General features: G+C 41.5%; 1 protein-coding gene across 1 annotated transcript; it reads left to right on the top strand.

Moving 5' to 3' along the window:
* Nucleotides 1-257: 257 nt before the first annotated feature.
* LOC121907292 (activin receptor type-1-like) lies at nucleotides 258-27,364 on the top strand. Its single transcript, XM_042426767.1, has 12 exons — nucleotides 258-614; nucleotides 13,353-13,426; nucleotides 13,971-14,225; nucleotides 15,127-15,399; nucleotides 15,618-15,881; nucleotides 17,713-17,918; nucleotides 20,873-20,972; nucleotides 22,831-22,977; nucleotides 23,237-23,512; nucleotides 24,373-24,570; nucleotides 25,730-25,860; nucleotides 26,272-27,364. Exons 2-12 carry the CDS (start codon nucleotides 13,360-13,362, stop codon nucleotides 26,404-26,406), a joined length of 2,052 nt encoding a protein of 683 aa, XP_042282701.1. The 5' UTR covers nucleotides 258-614; nucleotides 13,353-13,359; the 3' UTR covers nucleotides 26,407-27,364.

The raw sequence follows: 27,364 nt of genomic DNA, 5'->3' as shown, positions 1-27,364 counted from the left end.
GAGAGAGAGAGAGAGAGAGAGAGAGAGAGTTGATAATACTTCTTCATTTGTTGAAATGGTGATGCATTGCATCCACAACTATTACCGTGGTTGTGATGGAGTATCTTTTTACTTCAAATATATGAATTCTTCTTCTACACCTGAAAATAACAAAACTGAAAGACAGAGCTGCTCAATTACATGTACACTTATTTTGAAATGTCTAGCCGGAAAAGCCTGTGTTTATCCTGTCTCGTGCGCAGGTTAATTGCAGTGAGTTGATAGTAACTTCCTCCTCCAATCCTGGCTGTTTGGCTTCGTGCTGCCGCCGACGTAGTGCGAGTTGTGAAGTCCAGACAGCGCTAATGTGTAAAGAAGGACAGCGTTACAACATGTATCCTGATTTTTTATCACTCCCGAACACGAAAACCGAGTGAATTTCTCACTTTGTTTGTTTTTTTTGGTTCACCGAGCGGACGACGGACGATAATGTTGGCGTCATGTAGTCGGCTCTGCTGCTCAGACTTTGGAAAACAAATCGGGTATTGTCGGTGAAATCTCGGGAGATGGCAGAATAGTTCGACTTGCGCCAGTTGACGATCCTTCATAAAGCACTTTGAAAAATTACCCGCAAGGTAAGTTTAATCCCCTCTTATCGTAAAAAATAATTGTAATTGACGCAGGCCTGTGATTTTACCGTCAGTATTATATTCTAATAGACATTTTCGTGTACGCGGTTAGAAGTTTGCTGATGAGCTGGTGACGTGCTCACAGACGAAATCTTGTCTCTGTCTCTGTGCTTTTCTTGGTAAAATCTTGGCCTGTTTAATCATTGTCGCCACACATATATTTATTTATCTTCCTAAAGCTTAGACTGTGTGAACAAATGCCAGCATATGATCTGGCAGAGGAGTCGCCCTCACGTAGGTGAGCCTATCATTTTTTTTGGGGTGGCCGAGTCAGGAAAATGTTTTTTTTATTTATTTTTGGCTGGTTGTTGATAAATGGGTTTATGAGCTAAAGGCCAAATGACTGAAAAGAAAAGTCTCCGTTTCACCATTGCGACTTTTTTTTTTTTTTTTAAATGGTTGTAATTTGAATTTAGCGATCAAATCGAGCTCACAGAATCGCAACTAGTTGTGACTTTTAAGTTTATTGTCATGCAAACAGTCTTTGGGAGGGTCTGCTCTGCTCGACCGTGTGTCTCATCATCCCATGCTGAGCACTTTTTTAACATCACAATCCTGCAGTCTTTGGAGGAGGGGGAGTCAAAAACACTTACAGTGATCTAGGGTTCAGTTTGAAACTAGTTGGTAATGAAGAATCACTTACATATTACAAATGTAATTCCTACACAACATGTAAAAGTATTTGTTGACATGCCCCCCCCCCCCACCTCCTCCCTCCTTCCCAATCAGACCAAACAGGAAATGGGATGTGATAAGATTGCAGGAAATCAAACATAAAGCCAGTAGACCTGCTGATGAGAGGGTGCAAACTTCATTAGAAAGGTGTTAATGCTGGCTGAAAACATTCAGAGATAATTGTGCCGATTAAAAGATGTGTGAATGGGAATGTCTCACGCCGTATCGTTCCTCTCAGAATCCACTCAGACAATGTGCTAGATCCTTTCTCCCACAAAAATCACATTCCCACATACTAATCAAGTTTTTTTTTTCCTCAGTTAGTGGCCCAAATGTCTGGGGAGAGCTTGATTTTTTTTCTTTTGGATTTGCTGTTGTAGGCTGTGTGAATGAGCCGAGCCCAGCCAAGCTCCTTTTTTTAATTTTGCAAAGAATTAACAGTGACACACTTAAACCGCTCAGTTGATATGCTGCCGATGTATACGCACGACAATCTGACAGTCCAACATATGCAGTAATAGTGTCTGGAACAGGAGACTGTTTAATCAGCGTGTATTAGCCTCTCAAAATGTGTTTGAATACTAATGACCTCCATCAGGTGAAGCTGTAATACATTGATTGTAGGTGAGAATTAGAGATACAAAGCTTCTCTTTCCTTTTTTTAGCAGCCGTATTATGGGATGGAAAGAAATTGACGAAGTACTGGTTGATGACTTCGCAGAGCAGCCTGTGACAGGGTTAGAGGGCTGTTTGTTAGTGGCTGTGTGTTCGTGTGGTTGGTTGACAGTCTGGAGAATGCAACCCCATAGCTGACCAGTCACTGAGGTCTGGCCTCTTTGTGGGCGCCCAGCGTTCTCAGTGGCTTGCATCATGGAGTCTGGCTGATAGTGGTCAGATAATAGGACGTCACACAGTCTGGCCTGAAATATGGTTGAGTTCCAGGGGATCTTGGGGATACTGTTCTGTTCTGTTCAGTGGAGGCAATGGCCTGATTGTTGCTGTTGTGATTAGCCCTCTCGTCTCTTGGTCTACAACAATGTTATTGTATGCTTTTGGGGCAGTGTCATTGTTTCAAACAGCCTATCTGTGGTAATGCAGTCTACATCCAGTTAGGAGGTTATCTGTCTCAGTGCATCTCGAACAATAAGACTAGTGTTGGAGGACGTTTAAAAGCACAGGCGCAGTGGCCGACAATATTTTCCTCCTGAATTTGTTTCCAAAAGGATTATTTTTTGCAATGTTTAAACATGTGGTAGCTGTGTAATGATTTATATTGTTAATCAAGTTTCTCACTGTCAACAAGTTGCTTTGAACAATTGAAACAACTCGTCGATTAATGAATTAGACGACTGACAGAAAATGAATCAACAACATTTCTGACAGAAAATGAATCGACCAACAATTCTGTTAATCAGTTAATTGTTTAAGTAATTTATTAAGGAAAATGCAAATACACTCATTCCAGCTTCTTCAGTGTTAATGATTTGTGGCTTTTCTCTATTTCATAAATTGAATAATATGTTGTTGGGTGATTGGCTACTGGTAGTAATAAAAAAACAAGCATTGTGAAGATTGGTTGGACTCTGTGAAATTAAACAATTGATTAGAAAAATATCATCAGTGTAATTGATAGTAGAAATAATCAGTAGCCCTATTTTGAACATGCCATATTATACTAAACTATTAGAAATAGACCTTCAATAGTAATCTGAAGGTTTTGAGTCTTACACAGACCTCATTCAAGTTTTCATTTCCAAATTATGACTCTTGAATTCTTTGGCTGCAGACATCTTGGCCTCTATGTTAGAACACTGTCATAGCCGTTCCTTTCTGAAAGCCATAAAGTGTATAATTTGCCCACAGAGGTCTGAGCACTTGAGAAAGCATGAGGCGAGGGTGGGGGGTATGTCGGGGTTGGGATGGGGGGGGGGGGGGTCGATAGACCTTCGATAGCAATCATCTCTTCGTGCACAGTAATTTGGCTGTCAGAAGCAGCTGGCAGTTTGGGTTGGAACAATATGCAAGTGGAGGGAGAGGGAAGCGCTAGCTCAAAAAAATAAAACCCTGAGCGAGTGGTGGGGGTTGGGTGGTGTGTGTGTCTGTGTATATATGCATATGTGTGTGTGTGTGTGTGTGTGTGTGGAATCAGGTTACACAGTCTGTCATTAACGAGAGAACTGCAGTTATGAGACCAAGATAGACTGCTTCAAGTCTGAGCAAGAGTCTGAGGCTCGTCGCTCTTCCATGTAGGTGGCTCTCAAGTTAGGAAAGAAAGGGAGGGAGGAGGGAGGAGATATGTCTGTGTGTGTGTGTCTGTGTGTGTGTGTGTGTGTTTGAGACACAGTATATGAATGTGTGTATGCGGGTAGGAGGCGTCAGCTGAAGGATAGAAAGGGGGAAGGACTTGGCTTGAAGTCTAGCGTCAGAGTAGCAACCTTTATGTGAATCTGTCAGCTATCTTGCTGCAGATTTTGGCCATGTGTCTACGTGTGTGCGCACGTGCAAATGTGTGTGCGTGTGTATATATGCTGACTTACTATAAAGTTTGACTAGCAACAGATCTGGCATCAGATGAGGCAGCAGGCTGCAGAGGAACACCGCATGTGGGTTGAATTTTCTTCTGCTCTATGCTCATGTCCAATTTTATAGAAAGGGGCCCTCTGTCTGCAGTGATATTTTTAGTCAAAAAATCCTTGAGCCTTTTAATAATTATCAGCCCAAACATATCGCGATGAGGAGAGCTGTCTGGGACTTGCGGGCACTGCAGTCTCAGCAGGACACGGGAAGTCGGAGGGGAAAAGAGAATGAGATAAAAGACTGCCTGTGTATCTGCCAGATTTTAGTCTTGTTTTGTTGCAGTTTGTGAGCTTGAACTCCTTCTGGTGGCTCTAGCCTGCACAGACTTATTGATCTCTCTTATTCTGTGTTCAAATGTGGATGAAGACCAGTGGAGACAGAGAGAAGGGAGATGAGACACTACTGTCTGCACAGATGCGCACACACACACACACAGATCTGCAGTGCTCGTGGCTCCTCTCGTCTCTTCTCTCCACACTAACCCCAGACAGCACTGGAGACAGTCTGCAATACACATTGTATGAGCTCTTCAATCGCTTCAGTGCTCTTGTCTTATTGCTCAGCTGTTAGGGGGGGAAAGTTATGGCTGCTGCCTCTCACTGATCTCATTCCCAGTCCCAGGCATGGGCTCTTATTTGGTGTGGGCACTCTGTCTACAAATTGAAAATAATTTATGTTTCATTTCATGGGTCATAAGGTTGTAAACTGAAGTAGTTCTGTTATGATGGTTGTAATTTGGAGTCACATTGATGGGGGTTTACTTGACTTGGTCCATTCGATTTCCTATGTTTGAGCCAAATAGGGTAGTTATAATGTTTCAGTCATTCAGTGGTTTTGATATGCAAGTAGATCAAGCAATACGACTGAAGTTCATATAATATTGATATAAATATTTTTTCCATATCTATCTATCTATCTATCTATCTATCTATCTATCTATCTATCTATGCATATATATATATATTTGTTTGCAAAGTTAGTTAAATGTTAAACATTCTATGTTCAATGAAATTAGCTGTGTTCCACAAATAAATGCAAATAGAAAATGTCTTCATTAGAATTTGCTTTGAATCATCAACTTGGAAATAAAACAATATGATCATATCATTGTGAGATCATTTAGTCTGTCTTCACAAAAGTTAAGATAATTGATGAATTGTTTAAGTTATTTTTAAAGCAAAAATGCCAGCAATTTGCCGGTCCCAGTTGCTCAAATGTGAAAATTTCCTGCTTTAAAATGTCTTTTAGAATAGCAGGAATGATCTGATCCAATCCACTGAATCGGTATTGTTGCCAATTCTGAAATTATTAAGCAAATTGGATGTCGGCCAATTGAATACAGTTTTCTCCATGCATTTAAGGCAGCGGTGAATCTTTACTGTGAACCTGAAGTGTTGACAGTGACTTTTACAGTTAGCCAATGTTACCAAAATGTACTCCATATCATATCATCATCTGCAACATTATATAGAGACGCTTTCTGCACTTTCTGTCAGGAGTTTGTTTGAAATTTTGCTTGGACTAAATACGTTTCATTACATGTTTAACAAAGCCTGATTTTAAAAAAAAAAATGGCGCAAGAAATGTGGACTGACATATCTGTTGTTAACATCTTTTGGCAACTGGAGTAAAAAAGAAAAAACACCTCAAAGAAACTATGTTGCCCAGCTTGTCAGTTTTGATCTGTGTATGACGTGTATGAATGTCTCGATCTGTAGTTACAGCCTCACATTAGTGTACACATATCTAAAATCAGCTCCATACAGAGAGCTTAACGGACTTGACATTGCACTGGTATTGGATTGGTATTTGCCCATATTTCTACAGACCAAACAATTAATTGATTAATTGAAGTTTTTGGTAGACTAGTTGATAATGAACATAACTGTTGTTTACAGCCCTGATCATCACAGTATCAAATAAACAATGATAGTGAACTATTACCCAGCCCTTGTGCATGGACTGTTTGAATTGTAACTTTCCATTTCTGACTTAATCATTAAAAACTGTTCACTACTAGTCCTAGAAGTTCAGGAAATGTCTGGGCCATAAAGAGTCCGTTGACAGCAGGATGTAATAGCTCAGGGCACCTGCTCTACGGAGCATAGTGCTGTATACACGTTTATTGTTTTGTTGCCAGCTGTTTGCTGAGTGATTATCATCATGGTGGTGAATGGTTTGGTCGATGTTTGTGGGTCACACAGGGAGGGGTAACATATTAGCCCTCTGACTCCTGTAGCTCAGTGGGCACAGAATCAATCAAGGCTAAATATTCCCTGAACTTTGAGTATCAGCACACACAGTTCTTTGGTTGGTTCGCTTGATTTACATGTTTCACAAGGAGAGAAATATGTTAAAAGGGTGTACTGCGGTACAAATCAAGGTGTCCTTTTGAGAAAAGTATTGCCACAGGGCAGTGAACTTTGTGAGATGGTCTTTGGAGGGTAAGTGTTTGTGCATTCCTCTGTTGGCAAACATAGCTGAGGGCCATAAAGACGGTGTTTGAATTGGCTGTCTCAAATGTTTTGATGGCTGTGTGAAAATGAATGTCTAATTGCTATGGTGACCATTGCACAGAACACTTGTTAACAGTGTCTTCTTCACAATGCTGTAAAACCTTCCAAGTTGTGTCTCACGAGATGTCAAGCAACACAAAGCCATAATAAAGCCTCGCGAGAACCACAAAATTGCTATCCTTGTGGAGATACTTGCTCAAGTTGAGCTTCTTTTGTGTGGGTGATGTTGTGTCTTATCATAATGTCGAACTTTTTGCATTGTCTTGTTGTTAGACTGTCGTAAACCCCCAGTCTTTCTATCTTAAGTTGTCCTCTGTCTCTCTTACAACTACTGCCTTTGGGTGTTCTGTCTTGTCTGCAAACAAATCAAACTTTATCATGAAATTTTATTGGAAACAAAAGTGAAATAAAAAACGCTCGTCTGATTTTAGAGTGTTGCAGTGTGTGTCAGGGTGGTGGTGTTTGTGCAGAGGTGGAAGGTAGGGTGGGATTACATCAGGAAGAAAAGGCAACTATTGTCTCTGATTACATTTGATCTAGGCCAAATACACTGTATGTGTGAGTGTGTGTGCACATTCTCGGTTGCGCTGTATCCAAGGAACAAAAACCTGCTATGCTGTTGCCTGCTGCAATGAATGTGTTAGTGAGAATTGGGCATTAGCAAGGGGGCATTTGCATTTGATTACATTCCTGACATTGTGAAAGGCCGCATTCACACCAAATCCGGCAATGCGGGAAAAACGACAGTCCTCCCATTCATTTCAATGGGGGTAGTGCATTTAGGCTGCAGGAGTGGGGACCGCATGGGGTTCAGCAAAAAAACACAGCGGCCGTCCAGCAAGAAGTTGAACCAGAATCAACTTTTGCCAAAACGTAACCCGACTACATGCTGCGGTGGCCAATCATGTAAGCTGGCGATCAGACCAAAGACGCCAATGGGAAGAAGAACCTTGTTTACCGTTTAGCATTGTAGCATTGTGCTGTTTACCGAACAACTGTGAAGATGGAAGAGAGATTGATCGCTGCCGTGATGACCTTTCCAGAGTTGTAAAACCCTGCCATGAGGGAGTAGAAAGATGTTACTAGGACGAGGGGAGGACATTTCTCTTCGTTTGTTAACTTTTAAAAGTAAAGTTAGACTTTGTCAGCGTCTCGACTCATACAAGACAAGAGGAAAAAGAGACAAAGCGCAAGCAAGCTGAGAATGCGAACGTGAGAGAGAAGGCAGTGGTGGTTGAGCGAGCTAGAGAGTGAATGAATAGAGGGAGCGGCGGTAGCGAGAACAAAGCAGTGAATCAGAGAAATATAATGTAATGGCAGTTATGTTGCACAAATAAACAATGCCCAACTTACATTTTACCATTACACAAGACTCATTTACAGGGAAATACTAGTACGGTGTTGAGTTTAAAATATTTCTATAATGGTGCCAATACCTGAGTTTGTTTTTTTGAGTGGCTGAAACTTGGAAGGCACTCAGCAGCCACACATCTCTCCATTCTCTGTTTAAGATCGGCTGTGATAGATATAAAATGAGAAGTCCTGGTCCACCTTAAAGGTCAGTCCACCTTAAATGAGCTTTGTCAGGTTAGGCTAACGCATTGTCGCTAACTTTGAGGCTAAACCCTTTTGATAGACTAGATTTATTAACTGACTGTAGCCTGTACTGTACATTTACTGCCAGATTGACAACTAAGTGCTAACCGTTCACCGTCACTTTTCTGCCACTCACTCTATTCGCTCAACTACACGTTTGCTATGCACACATGTTACTAGCCGCCCTATTCCTTAACGGAGCTATGCTACTCTTATAAGAGTACCTTTCACGTAGATGTCCTTTGAAGAATGAGGAGAGGGAGGATGACTCAAAACAGTTCCGCAATAACATAGGGAGTTATCATGCTCACACAGTGTGCGAGTGAAAATCATTAGCACCCTATTGATATTAATGATCGTGTGAAATTTTAGCAGCAGCACTCATAATTTTGCAGTGGTGGAGCACCACTGCAAACACTGTTCTTTTTTCTATTTACAGCCCAACAATTCATCAGCCAGTCATTGTACAATCTGACATGCCTCAAAATTGATGTCGTACGGTCTGACACAGATCTGTGACCAAGATTTTATTAGACCCATCTTGCACAGTGTGAAATGCAATGAACCTGCAAGAGATATCTCACAGAATGCAGGGGCCTTAAGCCAACGAAAGCTACACAACAGGCCTCCCACCAGAGATGACTGGTGTCCTAGATGACAGGGCTCATCAGATCTGCCCTCAATTTGTTTGCCTCAAGATTGTTTTAATAGATGACACTATGACACAAGATTTTTATTTCCTCAAACACCACAAATAATGTATTTAACATCATTGATTAAGAATTTCTAACACAGCCAAACTTAATGGAGAACCATTATGCTTTATGTAAATTGTCGACACGTTGTGAAGTAGCCCTTTATTTTGTTAATCCAGGTTTTTATTTGATTTGTGCGTTTGTCTTCCTGATGCTCAAATATAATTTAAATCCAACGCTGACATATGAGTCATTAGTGTCCATCCTTCTTTTTATGGAAGGTTATATTGTACTTTGTGTGTGTCTGTGTCTGTGTGTGTGTATTCCCTCGTTCCCTTCTAAAAGTTTATGTTGTTTCCTTTTTCTCTGACTTAGTTTTAGTCACCCAGAGTGTTGTATTTGACTGTGGGCAGAGAGTGTTTTTTAGACCGAGGTGAATGTGTTGATTTGCTGAGCCTTAGCGCGAATATAAATGTGGGCTACTGCAAAGAGGACGACTTTCACCCTCAGGTCTGTATTACACCCACATCCACCTAGGAGCGAACCATCTGTGTGTCCCTGATGGCATGCTGGCACTTTGGCTGTCTAGGTCTGGGTCGGGGACAGTGACGGGGACACAAACAGCAGGCTCTGCATCGCTCCAGTCTCTGCCTGTTTCTTCCCTCGCCGCCCTGCAGTTTGCTGCAGTTTCCTCGGTGCCCAGGCTATTTGTGCCATGGTAACTGTGCCAGGCTGCCAGCTCAGACACAGATTCCACCTCTCGTCTCCCTCTTTGCCAGCATGATGACTCAGCAGCTCCTGCAGGGCTTCCAGCCTCCTCCCTCCTCAACCTTAGTGAAACACCATGCTCATCAGGCAAAGAAGTGTTTTGTCATTCTCTCCTTCTTCCTGACCTGAATACAAAACAGACCAAATTAATAAAGCATCCAACTAGACTATTACAATTCTCTTTACTGTTAAAAGGTATTTTAACAGTCAGTTTTAAAATGTCACCTAGAAACAACAGATGGTAATAAAATCATAGGTATAATATGACATTTGAAGATGAGTAAATCACTGTATTTGAGTGGCATGCTTAATCATCTCTATCTTATTACTTTAAGATCTGCTCAACGTCTTATGGAAGTGCTTATCAAGATAGGCCTCTGGAGTGGGATAACTGGAAAGAGTCTGGGAAGGGAAATGTGGCGTCACAAAGTGCAAGTGCTGATGTAGGATCACTTTCAAGTCCCTCCAGCAGCACTCAGCAGGAGTCAACCCAACATACTTTTCACTGGGCCAAATCTATTTCAACTATTTCTCTTGTGCTGTACACACTTGGGGCATCTTGTATTGAGCTCCGTGTGGTTTTTATATTTCCATGTGCAAGCTGAGTGCTTACAAATCTCAGAGGCACTGATATCATGATACAGGAAGAAGTAGTATTCAGATATTTTACTTAAGTAAAAAGCAGAGTACAAGAATTGTCACCTAAACAGACAACAATGGATCTCTACGGCACTGTGAAATAAGCTATATCAGGCTTGACTACACAGACAATATGTTAGTAAGTGAACACCACTTTGACATATGACCTCATAAGTACACATCCAGGAGTTACGGAGCAACATTATTACTTTTGAGTTGTGTCTCTGGGAACCTGGTAAATGAAAGTCAAATATTCACTCTCTTTTAGCTCTGTTTTTGGTCTCTACCGGCTCCTGTGAAAAATATCTGGCTCTTTTAACTGCTAAATTGTTGACAGTGTTCACCAGCTACTCGCTAACTGTGTCTGTTTGCTGTCTGGTGCTGAGCAAGTAGTGTACAGTAGGTTGTCATATGGTTTTGCCAAAAACTGCTATGAGAGTGAACCAGAACAGTAAAGTTGCAGCCAGCCAGCAAATGATGAGCTGAAACTCACCATAAAGCTTCGTAGAGCTGCAGAGTTGGGTGATAATGTTATTTTCTTTTTATAATTTGAGAAATACACATTATGTCATTTGAGACATTGTTATTCAAAAAAAAACACAGCTTATACCTGTTTTTAGTACACTACATACAGTAAATGTACTTGAACTGCAAAACACTGGCTCAAGACACTCATAAATGGCAATGAATATGAACTGCCTGACCTTTCAGAGGTTTAAGAAGGCAGTTAAATTGAAGGGATCAGCTTAATAGATGTTAAAACAAGCAACTTTCACACCGTTCATATGTAAAATAACACTTTGCCATCTTTTCAAGCTCGTGTGAAATTTCCCTCTGCATTATGCAATAGTAAGACCTATTAGATTATCAGCTCCAACGCCGATGAATGAACACGGAAAAAGTATTAAGTTATAATTACCATGTGGTTTTCATACCGGTTTACTATTTCAACACCACATCAGGATATAGGAAGAGGGAATAAAAGGAAAGATGGGGGTTGAGACAGATAGAGGGGGGGGGAAATGAGAGCAGACCCTTGGCAGGATGTCAGCTCCGTGAACACATACTGCAGAAGACTGCCAGAGAATTCAATACGCAGGGATAGAGGGCTGCAACACACACATACACACAGCGCCATAAAGTTGTCTGCTCAGATCGCAATCAGTTCTGCAGATGCGAGCCCTGACTCTCTCCCTCCCAAGAATCCCTTCTGAGGTTTCCAGTATCAGGACAAGTCCTGGCTGCGTATTCATCAAGCAAAGCTGTTAGCTAGTTTGATATGTTACCAGCTAGCTATGCCTCATGTGTGGATAAATGCGGGTGCTTATGCAAAATAAGCAGTGTAGTACATACAGTAGAATTAGCATTTGGCAAATACATGCATAGACATGTTTCAGAGACCACAGCTCTTGATAGCTTACTTAAGAAAAAGTGTATGCGTGGGCGAGAGGAATTGAGAGTGAGATCATTTCAGTGTCCCGTTGAGGGTCTTTCAGCAGCAGATGTAAACAAATCATTGCAGCAAATCATTTACCTACACTAATTGAGGCCATTAAGTGGAGCTTCGTGACATGCTCTACTAGTTAATTGAGGTGAGTTATTGATCTGTCAGCTGCGTGTGAGTCAGGATATTGTGCTCTTTGTTGTCTCTCTACATGAGTGATGTGAGTCAATATCAAGATAACTCAGTCAGACAAAATCACTTTTTTTTTCCGAGGCTCTTGTACTTAATAACGCTGCGCTCCAGACTATTGTCTCTGACTCCTTTCGCTCGTCTCTTTGTCCCGCTTCCCCCCGGCCCCTTGGCTTCACCGTGGCCCAGCCGACCGTCTCCCGCCAGCATGGTGCTGTTCTTCCCACTGTCCCCCTGGGCACTGACACCAGACACGTCTTTGTCCCACTTCCCTCCCTGTAGCCTACCTCGCTGTTGCAGCCCACCCTGGCCCACACTGTCTTTTCCACACTGGCCCCAGTTCTCTGCCCTTTACTGACCCGCTGTCCCCCAGTTGCCCCCTGGCTATACCTCCCTTACCGCCTCCTGCCCGCTCCCTGCCCCCATCGCCGCTCCCCTCTCCCCTGGTCCGAAGGGAGCAGACAGAGCTCCTGATTATCTCTGTGTGGCAGCCTCTGTTTTGTGCTCTGATTAAAGGAGCAGCATGTGGTCTGTGTGTGAGCGGCCCGTACAGACGCCGCTGTTAGGCTAATGCTAACATTACGTGCTTAATCATTTATGTCTGGGAGACGGGCACAAAGGCTTGGGGGGGGGAGGGGTGTGGGCACTGGGGTATTTATCAGTGGCACAGATGCACTCAGGCGCACACACACATGCTGCCAAGATAACGGCCGCGGTGCTTAGTATGGCATAAACGGGGCACGCTCCAGGCTATGATGTCTCCACAAAACTCACATATCATCTTTGTAAAATGGGTAGTTTTGGGGGGGGGGGGGGGGGGGGGGGGGGGGGCTTATAGTGTGAGTTAAACTGGTGGTCTGTAAAAAATCTGCCACTGTGGGAAAAAAACAACCAAATAAACAACTGCTAGGCGTATGTGGACGTTCCTGCAGACACATTAAATATTGAAGGATTAGACTGTCTCCAGGTCTTTAAACGATAGTATGTGGGCACCCACACTCATTCTCCCTGCTGTGCTCCTCTCCTCTTTCTCCTCCTCCTCCTCCTCTTCCTCCTCCCCTCACGTCTGTCTGCTCCTCTCCCCTCTGTGCCAAGCAGCCTGTCCCTCCAACACACACACACGCACGCACGCGCGCACACACACACACACACAAACATCAACACACACACTCATGCACGCACAGAAGCAGCCAATAGGAGAGCACCAGTCTCCCCATTGCTTGCCACTCATTGCCTTGTTGCCAGGACAACAGGAAGGCATGAGACCCACTTTACTTGAGCATTTTAAACTTGGTTTTGACTCTTTTTTTTTTTTTTTTTCTGAAAAAAGAAAGGTCTCCCTCTGTAAAATTGCTCTCTCTAATACTCTTAGGTCAACAGCAAATCCTGTCATTACCTATCTGTGTCTCTTGGTCTTTTGTCTCACTGACCCGAAAGATGCTTTATAAATGTATGAAAGCTATTTTAATGCATCAATGTAGAAATCACTATCCTCTATTTTGGAGGCAATTGCAGACCTTTTTTCCTTGAAAACACCCATATTGATGAAGCGGTTTTGTTGTGTCTGTCTTTTTTTCCCCTCCAGGTCTACAATGACAGCTGGGGACATGTTTCTTTTAGTTTTCATCGTCCTGGTCCTTCCCTGCTCTAGCTTGGAAGGTAAGCATCTTCCTCTTCCAGCATGTCGCCACACTTCAGACATAAAAGACAACGAAGGAATTTAGCTTTCTCACTAACTATAGACGAGTTTAGTCACATTACAGTAGCTCAAACACTGTCATCTGGAAAGGTTTGTAGTGGACGTCTGTGTTCCCACTTTTATTTCTTTTATTCTAGTTAACATACACACAGTCTCTCAGCCTCTGTGTCTTTCTCTATCCCCCTCAAGCATCTTACATGCATAGACCAATCATTCACACAGCTTTTTTTTTCCCCCTCTCCTCACCCTGCTCAGTCTGTCTCGCTCTAATATGCTGTCTCAGTTATTTTAAACAATCAACGTGGTACGCACACTGAGAATGCAGTGAAAAGTGGAGCAAGCCACTCTACGTATACACATGCATACTTACAAGAGGGATAAGCACTGATCATTTACTGTCACAAAAGATGAAGGGGAATATTATTTGCATATGATTGGATCCCATGCTGCACTCTTATGTACAAGGACGAATTCTAACCTGTTCTCATAATTTTTCTTTTCTAGGTGAGAGCAGTGTGAGAAACTCTGAATGTTTGTGTGATGGGTCGTCTTGTATCAACGGGGAGCGGTGTTTCGGCCAGCAGTGCTTCACCTCCCTCTCCACAGTTAATGGGACTTCGGTCCTCCAGAAGGGCTGCATTGTGGGTAATGAAGCAGGCTCCTCGCGGTGCGAAAGCCCACCAACTGCCGAGCTGGTGGTGGAGTGCTGCTATGGGGATTTGTGTAACATGAACATCTCCTTGCAGCCACAAGTGAAAGGTGAGGCATTTGCATTGGAAGCATTGTAACATTGTGTGAAAAACACCCCGCCTGAAAGTGAGTCAGGATAACCAGGATTTTTATTATCATCGCCATTTAAAATAGTTAATTATCTGAAATGAACCATTTAGTCTTTTTAGAATACAGAGGAATGAGAAAGGGGTCATTTTGTCATCCCATTATCCTTTACCTTGCTCCACATTTTGTGTTTTCTCAGTGTTTTCCACAAGTGGGCAATTTGTGGTAGCAGAAACCTTGCAGAGGGTCTTGTACTGGTGGGAAGCTCAGACAGATGTGACACTTCAGAGTTTGCTGCAGAACATCTTTATTAACAAGCCTAGCAACAAATTTAGGAAATAATTTTACAAATCTGCCCAGGACTTTTCTTGTTGACTCGTTAATCAGGAAACAGTTTCAGCTGTATTTCCATTAGGACTGAGCAATGTGATTCAAATCAATATCACAATATTAATGCTTTATGGATATACAATATTTCCTTCATTGATATATATCCTAATATGGTAAATGTATGCAAAATGTTCTGTTCAGTGCAATGAATTATGTTCCACTGTTCTGCATTACATTTATGAAAATATTGAATTATCATACAGGCAGAGTTTTAAAAAGGTAACAAATACAACATTCATGCAAAAAACAGATTGAGAGAAAATCTATATGTGGAAAAGACTGATGTCAGTGTTAGATTTTAAATATGGAAATCATTTTCTGTCAAAACTCATACATTTCAACTTACTGGAGTGTCCTCCGCAATGACTGGCCAACAAAAAGACTTTTTCAACTTGCATGTTTTCTCATCTGAGTAAATGCCATTTAATATAATGGCATACTAATGGTATCGCTCTAATGGGTTTCCCCCCATATCTCTGTTTCCTCTTATCAGATGTTGAACCGTCTGCTGGCAGACCAGTCCTCAGAGACCAAGAGTGTTTTTGCGAAGGCGGCGAGTGTGAGCGTGACCATCGATGCACAGGCCAGCACTGTTTCTCCTCTCTGAAGATGATTGATGGGGCGGCTGTCCAACAGAAGGGCTGCCTGAGGGACGACGAGGAAGGCAGAGCCACCTGTGCCACGCCACCCTCATCGGCCCATGTTGTCAAGTGCTGCCAGGGCCATCTGTGTAACATGAATGTCACTGTGCAAGCTCCAGGGAAAGGTGACTTTGTACACATTGTACACATTTCTCTTGGCTACCGTTCACTATAGACCTTATGTCACTTAAGACTGTGCAAAAGTGACAAAAATCTATTTGCGTTTACTTTTTAAAAGCCATAAAACACAACAGGAATATCTGTAGTGCACGAATAGCTTTATTTATCCTTGTTGGAGGTTTACACTCTAACCAACTAAATCATTTACCTGAATCCTTTGCAGAGGAGGAAGTGAAGCCTGTGAAAGAGGAGCATGAGTGTGTATGCGAGGGCAGCTCATGTGCGACAGGGAATCGCTGCATGGGCCACCAGTGTTTCTCATCTCTGACTGTCAACGCCGGCTCCCTGGTGTACCAGAAAGGTTGCTTTAAGGTCTACGAGCAGAGCACATTGACTTGCAAGACCCCACCCTCCAGAGACCAGATTGTGGAATGCTGCCATGGACGCCTTTGTAACATGAACAGCACCGTGGAGCTACCTGTCAAAGGTACAGTACTATACTTCCCAGAATGCAGTTTGAGCACTGTTTTCTGCACCTTTTTGTCAAGGTGACACTCAAGAGCTCCATCTATTGACGTCAGTATTGAACCATTTTAACCAAAACATCCTTCCACAGAAAATGCTGCCTAGATTTCATCTTTTCAGAGTAGACCACGTGGGTTAGTTATTGCTGTGTTAGAGTCAAATTTATTCATCCCTCTTCTGCATTCTCTACCGAGAGGGCTCCGCCATCAGCAGTGAAACTGTGTGCCACGGCTGTTGTGGATGTTTTCTGTTGACCTGAATTACACCTCTGTGCAGTCACACTCCTGGCACCTTATGAAACAGAAATGGGAGAGACAGTGGGCAACCAGAGGGAGGTTTTGAATATTCTTTAGTCATGGTTCACTTCCTCTCTGTCCTCTCAGAGGCTGTCAGAGCTGTCTGACAGGAGCTCAGGGGGTGAAGCCACCTGGGAATTACAGAGAGGCAGATGCAGAGAGCTGTTGTTGCCCTTTTTTTCTGTTTACCTGCACTTTTCCCTCCACAGCAGTCTTTTATATTGCATAAATAAATAGTTGTACCTGAAATATCTTAGCTCTCTCTCTCTCTGATTATACGGGAAATATGCTTATTCGCTTTCTCTCTGAGAGTTACATGAGAAGATCCATACCACTCTCATATCAGTCCACTGAATATGAAACTAGCAATAACAGCTAGCAGCCGGTTAGCTTTGCTCATCTTAGAACAAAGACTGGAAACAGCTGGCTTCTCTTTTGCTTAATCCATACAAAAACAGAAGTGTAAAAACGACAATTTGTGGTTTTACCAGGGGTTATGTGTTTAACTATTTCTTGGCCGGGAGCAGTGACTTCCTGGAGTCTCTGCTGGCTGCCTGGCAACCTCAGGGTGATGACAAGACTCAAAAATGCCTCACTAATACTTGAGATAATATTAGCAAATAGGAATTATTTATGTTGATCTTACTCAAGGCTCCAGTTGGATGCGGTGAACCGCATCTTAACAGTTCATCTCAACAATTTGCATGATTTACAGATGACTTATTAATTTTAGAGAATCAACTGAATGTCCTGAAAAATGTTCTGGCGCTCACTCTGATGTAAACATTCCTCATCCTGTGAGGTTGCTAGAAATACCATTGTATGAAAAAAAAAAAAAAAATTTCCATATAAATTTGTCTAGCTAAATGCATCATTTCCTTATGTGTTTGGTTTAAGTCTAGTGAGCACCTAGAATGTGTTGCTAGTTATGTGTTTATGGGAGAAAGGGTTCATTATGTGAGTTGAGAAAAGGGGATCATTGTCTGTGCTGCGGGCAGAGCTGAGCAGTCTTTCCCTTGGAATGTTTGGAAAGTGTGAATGGTGGTCAGTTCCTCGGGCTGGCCTCTGCTGACTTGATGAGATCCACTGTGTGTGTGTGTGTGTGTGTGTGTGTGTGTGTGTGTGTGTTTGTGTATGTGTGTGTGAACGCTCATACGCATTTGTGTTCTGTGTGCACCCCCACGCTCAGCTGGTTTCTTCAGACGGTCTTCAGAGTGCTGCAAACCTGTGATTTGTGTATTATTGAGCCTCAGCATGTGTGGTCCAGTCAGAGGAAAAAGCTACAGCAATGAAAAGTTTCCCCTCCAATGTACTTTATTATAATCACCTTTCCTTGAATCATAGTTATGTTCTAGTTGATGCTCCAGTTTGTTTACTTCAAGCAACTATACTCACTCTCTTGACAGGCAAAAACCACAAAAAACAACCTTTATTTTGTGTTCTAAAAATGTCCAAAATGATGACCTGATTGAAGTAAATTTTCCTCTTCCCTCGCAGCTGAAGAGCTATCGAGCTACAGTGTAACCACGCTGGTTATCGTCATCGTAGCGCCCATCATTGTCCTCATCATCCTCTCTGCCATCGCTATCCTGATGTTTAGACGCATCCACCACAACCAAATGGAGAGACTAACATCTCGAGATGCTGAATATGGAACTATCGATGGCCTTATAGCATCCAACGTGGGGGAGAGCACTCTGGCGGTGAGTAGTGGATACATAATAGTGGTACAGTATGTGCAATATTAAGCCAGATCAAACTTCTGTTCTTTATTTTAACCCATTAATTTTCCTTTCTATACCAGCTGCCATATACTGTAGGTTTTGTAAATTATCCACAACCTCTTGTGAGGCACAAAATACCTGCTGTGTGGAAGATCTTTGAAGTATGTACAGTGCACCTGGGAAGAAAACACTGGGTGGAATGGATACCTGAATGATGTGGTTTTACAAACTTAATGTACCTCACCATAAATGTGCACTGTACTCACAGCTGTATTATGTTAGAAAATATAGACCATGACTCAGGAACAGATTATGATATATTAAATAACTTCAGGCTCTGTTAAATACAAGTTTGGTCAGTTATATATAGTACCAGTCAAACGTTTCTCTTGAATGACAAAGTATGTCTTCTGAAGCCTGATCAGAATTGAAAATATTGGCCGGTTCGGCTGCTTTATTTAAATACTGATGTTAACAAATATTTTACTGTGCCAGGAAACATTAATACCCTACATTTAGTTGTCTTGTGAAACCATTTCGAGTGTGATAGCAGCTTTCAGTCTTGTTTATGATTGTGGGTGGTAAGACGGCTGTTTTCTTCGATTACAGAGAATCCCTTTTAAAGTCATGCTGGAGCGCAAATATGTGCTCCAACAACAGAAATGGAAACCCCATCTGAAACTATGTGTTGCATTAACTTAAGGGATTCATCTGATGAGCAAGAACAATGTTTGATTAGGGTTTGTGGAGACTTCCTCCTCTTCTTTGTACACATTTGAACTATTTCCACACAACAACACGATACAGACATAATAATTGATACGATAAAACTTGGCACTGTCATTGTATTTAGAGAGTTTAGCCTTATATGCCAAGTGCGATCAACGCCAAACATGGCACGCATAGTGTACTGACAGTAAATTCAAGTCAAAATAAAACCAGTCAACTGGATCTGTTGTTGTTAAGTTGTAATTGTTACTTTCTGCAACTCATTAAATGAGTAAATCACTGAATAGAGAGCACAAATAATTCCCAGAATCCACACGTTTGTTAAATTAACTGCACATACTGAAGATACACTGTAAGAAGCACACTGGTAATATATAAGATTTTAATTTATTACAGTGCTTAGTGTGTTTATTAGATCAACATGTGCAAGTCTCAAAAAATGATTAAATTCAACTGTACAGACAGTCAATTATGAACTTTGTGTATTATAATCTCCAGAGTGTTTGATAATTGTTATGTAAAAACATTAAAGCAGCATATGGTGGCTGCAGTTATATGGCTGTATGGGGGCATTAGAGCTGTTGCTGGAATTTTTTAAAAAGTCTTTAAAGTCTTTAAAACTTGTTTTTGCTTCTTCCTCGTTATTTTTCCTGTCCGTTAGTGGAATGTCTTTCTCTATTTATCTTCTCTCCCATCAACCATGGATTGTGAGTTTTCTGCATAGTGGTTTATGTTTTGAGGCCCACTAAACTGATCCAGAGTTTAGGTGGAGTCCTGTGGTTAGCGTTTAGTCTGAAAGACAACCCAGCACATTCACTGGCTCACACACTATGTAATCAAGTTCAGCAGAGACAGCTCACAGTCTGGCATGAGCCCCAAAAAAATATACGGTTGTTACTGTCCATTTTTCTGATTTCATATCCTCACAAGACCATACTTTTGTACAATAAGAAACTAAAGTGATCGGATTGAAAACATTTATGTCACATCTGTAGTTATAATCTTATGTCTTCTTCGGCTCTCGTGGAACCAAGGATCTCTTTTTGTGAGCATGTTTAAACTCTTCAAATCTCAGATTATCACATACATATTCTATTAAGTAACTTGGAAATAACATGTGCAACTGTTAAAGTCACTCATGGATGTGTATATATATGTGTTTGTTTGTCAGAGAGAGAGAGAGATAGCTGATTTTGGCTTTCTGTCAAGCTATTTTCAAAGTCCATCTATGCACTTGGCAATGAAACGCCCAAATATGGAGCCACATAATGTTTGTTTCAGCATAATTAAAAAATACTTGGCAGCACCACATGTATGAGAGAGGTTATTAGGAACAGTGGTGTGGCTGTGAAAAGCAAATCGGACTGAAACATGTGCTCGTCCCGCTACATCCTGCCGCCCAGAAGTCGTCTCTGATTATAATGATATTGCTGCATTCTGATTGCATTCTGCTGCTTAACAGCCTGGCCCAAATACACTCTCCTAAAAACAATCCTCCTGTACCAAAGAGAAGGATTTAAACTCTCCGCAGAGCTACTCATTCATTTTATGGCCTCTGTCTTGCATTCCTGTGTTGTCATTCCAAATTGTCTCTTGCATTATGCATCTGTTTATCTGAGGCATCACTCTTCTCTGTTGTTTTCAATCCTAGTGGTTTGTTTTTCTCAGCAGCTGCTGGCTCTGTTGCTCCGCACTGCCCTCCTGTGTCGGTGCTTGGATGCTGCATGTCTTATAGCTGAGATAAAAATAAAAGGCTTAGCAGCATTGCGCCTGTTTGGGAGTCTGGCCCTTGGATTAGATAAAATCTCCAGCGCCCACACCAGTCACCAGGGAGGGGGTGGCACTTCTGTTGTTTACTCAGCAGGGGGCACCCTGCACCTCCAGCACAGACACACACCCACACACATGCACACACATACACACACACACAAACAATATCCTGGCATACACACAGCTTGCCCCCCTCCATCCCTTGTGGATGCCACATCAAAGGCGTCCTGCTTGTTAGCTTCCATCTGAGTCCCAGATGCTCCTTATTTCATCATTTTTAGGCTCTAGCCACAAGATTACTGTGGGAAGGTTTTCATTCAGATGGCTCACTTGAAAAACATACAGGCACACATGTAAATATATGTATATACACACACACACACATTTAAATATACAAGCCCTTAACTCTTTTTTTCTGTTTTTCTCTTTCTAAGGATCTGCTGGATCACTCCTGCACTTCAGGAAGTGGCTCAGGACTCCCCTTCCTTGTTCAGAGAACCGTCGCTCGACAAATCACACTCAATGAGTGCGTGGGTAAGTGTCCACTTAAACACTGTGTTGTTATTGACATTAGCACTGTGTAAAAATATGCAGCCTCCTCATTCATTTCAATGAGACCTTTGTGTCAGCACAGTGGGGGTGCCAGTACAGAGGGCTTTGGGGAAAGAAATGTGGCAAAGTCCCACAAATAAAGTTGATCCTGGCTCAGCTTTTTTTCTCTCAGAGCAGCAGAGCAGAGCAGAGTATATAGACAGAATACAGTGTAGAGTTGTGCTAATTCTGTTTACTTAGATGTTTTGAGGAGGAGGAGCAGAGTATCGCTGACTTTCCAGAGTTAAAACCTGCCACAAAGGAATATAAACTGCTGTGTAGCAACTTTGCCTCTGATAAGCCTTCAACATGGTTTGTAAATCATGTTTTATCTGATCCTAATACACTTTTTTTTTTCCTGCCTCCCAAATGGATGTTCTAAGAGCACCCAATACATACAATACAAATACTTAATCCACAGCAAACATACCCTTCAATTCTACAAGTCTGTTTTGCAACAATAGTATCAGATTAATTTTGGATTACATTTTTGCTCAGAGCGCAGTCTGTGGATTTTGTCCTTCATCACTTACACAGGAAGTGCCTTGGGATGGGATCTCTTATTAGCTGAACAGAAGGAATGATTACAGGGAGCAAAACCAGTTTCAGTGTTCATATGGGCACCTGGCTGTTGTTGTGAGCATGTCTTTTTTTTTTTTTTTAAATTTGAAATAAATATTTGGGTTGCAAAACAGGCCAGCGCTGTGAGGATATTATGAAAAGGAGCCAGAAAGCATGTGCAACAGTCCCAGCAATCAAGTCCCCAGAGCCAAAGTAGCACAGATTTTATTTTTGAGAGTGGTTGCAGTATGCTCAGTGTCAGAGAAAACATCACCAACAGCAAACATAATTTCTTACGGACAAAAACGTCGTCACAGTTATCGGTGTTCAAGGTTAAGATAGTTAGAAGTTAACTCATCGCCCCTCTACATCACTTCTGTTGTTACATTTGGTAGTTGCTTCTGAACTTCCCAAGAAAATCCTAACAAATGAAATCTGCATGAATCGACTTTTTTTTGTAGGGGGGCAACACAATCAGATTTATCATTTACACAGACATCACCGTATCGCTGGCTTAAAAACTTGCTACGGTGAATGTGGTAGTAAACTGTCGCCTGTACACATCAAGGAGACAGATGCATTGATTCAGCATTCCTTTAGGATCGTTTTTCAGCTCCCCTGATAAATGTAACTCCAATACTCACCGTCCTTTTAGCCCTGTCTTGTTCCCAGAAACTTCTGAATGTGACTTTCTTCACTAGTCAATCAGTTACTTTGTCTGCTATTTGGTGCCCGGCAGCCAGCAGACAGTGACTTTTATCCCATCTTGTGCTGGGAAATGTTTCCTGTTGAGGATGGTCAAGGTTAAAAAAGGTTTGCAGAGCTGCAGCATTTTCTCATGACAGACACATTTGATTACATGTTAACAGTTAAGCTAGTGATAAATGCAAGTGTAAAGTAACACATTATGCGAAACACAGTGTAATCAAATCAAACCTTTTGAAACCAACCACTGTTTAAGTTTGATTATAGTCCTTTTATTGAAGTTATTTTTTTGCTTTGTCATTTTTTCCAGATGCAAAATTTGACATTTGAAATAGGTTTACTATGGCAGTTGTCCACAACAGTAACTCTCCATAATAATGTAGTTATTGTAACCTGCGTTCACCCTTTCCCAGACCCAACACTCGTTCACCCCTTCACACCAACAGCGAACAGGTTTTTACGTGTCTCTGCGTCGTTGTGAAAGGTGTTTCTGTTGGTGCTGTTTGGTCATTTCTCCCACGTTTCTCCGCACCAGGTAAGGGCCGTTACGGTGAAGTCTGGAGAGGCCAGTGGCAGGGAGAGAGTGTCGCTGTCAAAATCTTCTCCTCCAGAGATGAGAAGTCCTGGTTCAGAGAGACTGAGATCTACAACACAGTACTGCTGAGACACGAGAACATTCTGGGTACGTAGCACATGATCAGACTCTGATGAATCTGACCCATAAATGCATATTTATGTGTAATTGCTAATTAAACCCTGCTTAAGCAAGGTGTTTATACCTCATTTTAAAAGTAAGAAACACATGAGCAGCACTTTGTCTTTCCTGACCATTTATTGAGCTGTAGTGTCCAAACATGTCCCGATGATTACATGTTACCGTGCGTGCGTAGGATCAAAACCTTTCAGCATAATTAACATTATTTTTATTTGTCTCAACTTAGGCTTCATAGCTTCAGACATGACTTCGAGGAACTCCAGTACGCAGCTGTGGCTGATCACTCACTTCCACGAGATGGGCTCCTTATATGACTACCTTCAACTCAGCACCCTTGATGCGTCCAGCTGCCTCCGCATGGCGCTCTCCATCGCAAGCGGTCTGGCACATCTCCACGTTGAGATCTTCGGCACTCAGGGCAAACCGGCCATCGCCCACCGAGACCTCAAGAGCAAAAATATATTGGTTAAAAAGAATGGGCAGTGCTGTATCGCTGACCTCGGTGAGTTGTAAAAGTTTAATTTATATATCTGCTTTTAAGATGTGGATGGGATGTATTTTTAATCCCTTCACAAACAGTGCTGCTCTGTTGAGCCAGTCATGATAAACATAGTTCAATCCCACTAAACTTAATTTTTAATTCTAGTGGAGATCCCAGAGTTTCCAAAGATACAAATATGTCAAGCTGAATTTTTGGTAAACGTGTAGAAAATGATGCACAAGATATTGTGAATATTTCCATTGGATTGAATGGTGCAGCCATAACAAACAGGAAGTATGGGGTTTGAATATTTCACTCAATATCATATAGCTTAAATAAAGAGCTGATCTAAGCTGATACATCATAAGTGTAAAAAGGTTTTTCACCACCCTCAAGCTCCTGAAAGAGTTAATTGTATCTTATGTTTCATGAATGTTGCATAAGAGATGCATCTGCAGTAATATCAGAAATATCAATCTATCCACTTAGCCTTACTTATTGTCAATTTAGGAAGAACAACCACTGCTAGATGTGCCACCCGGCCCTTAACCAAAAACACATTTGGAAGAACTCGGACCACTTTATCCAATACACTAATGTTCCATTTGCAGATACTTGAATAAAAACGAATCCAGGTACAAGCCCTAACATGGCGACAGGCCTGATGTACTAAAGTCTGTTCCGGATGACGCATTTTGCTGTCTTGAAAAACATGGTAGCGGCTGTTTGTGTCTGAAGCGAGTTGTTATGATGTAGGAGTACATCCTGTGTAGGGGAACAGGTCTGTTTACGAAGACATTTAAATCAGCGTGTGTTCGGTGTTTTGTCCGCACCCCAGTTGTCTGAGATGGAAAACATAGTGTTTTTTGTTTTCATGCTAGGTCTGGCTGTCATGCATTTTCAAGACACCAATGAGTTGGATGTGGGCAACAACCCGAAAGTGGGCACAAAGCGTTACATGGCCCCTGAAGTGCTTGATGACTCCATTCAGATGGACTGCTTTGAGTCCTACAAAAGAGTGGACATTTGGGCCCTGGGCCTCGTCCTGTGGGAGATCGCCAGGAGGACAGTCAGCAATGGTCAGTACATGTTTTACACATATTTTCCTCAATACCATAAACTGAGGGAAATGATTCCCTATAAGCAGAATAATAACCATGAATATCATATATGTTAATGATCAGAAAAAACAGGTCGCATTGATATTGCACCAGTTTTACAGAAATAAAGGATGGGTTCACAGTTTTTTAAGTCTGTCTTAAAACAATAGTCAGGCTCCCAAATGAACATTGAAGCACGTTTTTCTCATTACTTCTGTTCATACTGGCTGTTAAGATATTCCTTCATAATGCACTTTCAATGTAAGTGATGGGGGACAAAGTTCACAGTCCACACAGAAATGTATTTAAAAGCTTGTTTGAAGATAATATGAGGCTCCAGTCATCCAAATTAGTCTAATCAAGTCAAAAAAAAAAATTGTTACAGTCTTTTTAGTCCCCAAAGTCCCTCTTTTTGGCACTATCCTTCCACTGTTGCTGAACAGGAAAACACTGTCCCTCAAGACACAAAGAGGGAATTTTTCACTAAAAATACTGTAACTGTGGAAGATATCCACTTTGTTTGACTAACTCAGACAACTGAAGCCTCATATTATCTTCTGATAAACTTTTAAACCCCTTTTATGCTCAAAATGAGGACTCTGGATTTTGTCCCTTACATTGGAAAGTGCTATCGGAGGGGAATTTCTGAACAGGAAGAACTACTACAGCGAGCACAGCCTGTTTCAATGTTCATTTGTTTTAAGACTTGAAAAACTGTTAACCTACCATTTAACACAGAATCATTGCTTTCATTAAGACAAAGTAAAAACTTTTCTGCTGTTGATGGGAAGATTTGGCCTTGGTACACACACCCACATTCACTGTCTGTGGTCTGCGGAGAAGCCAGAGGCATCTGATGTGAAAGAAAACCTACTTCCTCCTTCCACTGTCAAATGAGTTTATCGCTTTATGTAAAGAAAAGGCTTTCAGTAACATTTGGGATATTGATTTACTCCCGACACAGTAACCTCACATCTCCGTTTTTCCCCAAGGCTGCACTTAAATGCAAGTTAAGGACAACACTGTGAATTAATGAATTCTGTATGATACTCATTTGTCAGTATAAATCGCATTGTGCATTTGTTTGAAGTGATTTGATCTTCAAAGTGAATCACTGCGTACTCTGCTCTTCATGTAGGCATCGTAGAAGACTACAAGCCGCCTTTTCATGACGTGGTCCCAAGTGATCCAAGTTTTGAGGATATGAAGAAGGTTGTGTGTGTGGACCAGCAGCGGCCCAACATCCCAAACAGATGGTTCTCAGACCCGGTGAGTATTTTCAAAGCACCTTTTTTTTTTTTTAATTAAAGTTTGCGTGCTTCTAGGGCTGTGTGATATGACGATATATATTTAGTGATGATAGAATAACGTCTATCATTTCATAATATGCTCTATTGTTTATTTCATTAGCAATATTTTTCGTCATTTGTCCATCTTTTGCATTTTAAGAGTAATTCAATCCATGCAAAAGATGGACAGACACACACCAGAAACTATTTATTCATTGAATTTACAGAAATTGTGCTATATCATGATGCGTATCATTATCAGGATATAAGATTTTGGTCAAATCACACAGCCCCACGTGCTTTTTGTACTAAAAGCCTTTCATTAATATTCACTATTCTAATGTTGACATGTGACACACTGATTAATTCATTTTTCCTCATTTATTTCCAGACTTTAACCTCCATGGCTAAACTCATGAAGGAGTGCTGGTACCAGAATCCATCAGCCAGATTAACAGCGTTACGCATCAAAAAGACTCTGACAAAGATCGACAACTCTCTGGACAAAATCAAAACAGACATTTGAGCCTGCCTTGAGAAGAAAGGGCACATACTAAACTAAAGGCCTTTGAGGACATCCAGAGGGTGGACCATCTATAGAAATCTCAGAATACAAGAGACTTTGATCGGTTCCGTGCCCTTATAGTGGCACAGACCTATATTTATTTTAAAACACTTGGCGGGACACATTTTGGCATCCAAAGATGGCTTACCAGGCATTTCTGCCAGTGGTCTTGGAAAATAGGAAAATATGTATTCATCTCGTAACATAGGAGCTGGACTGTTAGCGAAGTTCTTCAAGGAAGAAACAGTTACCCGGGCATTTGAGTAGACTTGCTTTTGTTAGATTTTGACACATTTTTAGTTTGAAGACTGTCTGAACATATTATGTTTAGCAATTTCACTATTTCTCTTTAATTGTGCCGCATTGTTCATTTGCATTGTGGTGGATTTATTTGGAAAAGACATCAACTTGCCAAGTTAATCTGCGTATTTTCATAAACAGTGATCACAGCAAGGAGTGTTGCAGTATCTTTTACTTTGTTTCTCGTGCATTGCTGTTTACAATGCTGTCAGGAGGGTTCTTGGGGTTTCATCAATCATGTAACATTTAGTTGTATACACTACATCAATGGAACTTCTTTTCCTGAGATATCGTCCAACTAAAGGTACTCTGCCGCAAACCTTTTGTATATCACCGTAGATTTTACAATTAATTATGTACCTGTTCTATGTTTTGTTTCTTCAGCTTTACAGAGACAAATGCTAAAAGAACAAATAAAATATCTGCTAGATGATGCTGAACTCTATTCCTCCAGAGGCCTGTGAGTAAGCCTGTAAAGCCTGTATACTGTCTTAACGCGTGCATTGTTGTCTTAATGCGTGCATTGTCAAGTAAATGAAGTCAAACTTCAGCCTTTTTTAATTTCTTTAACATTTTATATCAACTAGTGATTTCTATTGATTAAATAGAAAAAACTGTA

The sequence above is a fragment of the Thunnus maccoyii genome, chromosome 11 (assembly GCF_910596095.1).
Source record: "Thunnus maccoyii chromosome 11, fThuMac1.1, whole genome shotgun sequence".
NCBI lineage: Eukaryota > Metazoa > Chordata > Actinopteri > Scombriformes > Scombridae > Thunnus > Thunnus maccoyii.
Note: the sequence above shows the minus strand (reverse complement) of the source record. Positions and strands in the feature narration are given on the sequence as shown.

Coding starts and splice junctions, on each gene's coding strand:
- LOC121907292 (XM_042426767.1), top strand. CDS start 13,360: ATGACAGCTGGGGACATGTTTCTTTTAGTTTTCATCGTCCTGGTCCTT. Junction 14,226..15,126: donor CTTGCAGCCACAAGTGAAAG/GTGAGGCATTTG, acceptor TCCTCTTATCAG/ATGTTGAACCGTCTGCTGGC. Junction 15,400..15,617: donor TGTGCAAGCTCCAGGGAAAG/GTGACTTTGTAC, acceptor AATCCTTTGCAG/AGGAGGAAGTGAAGCCTGTG.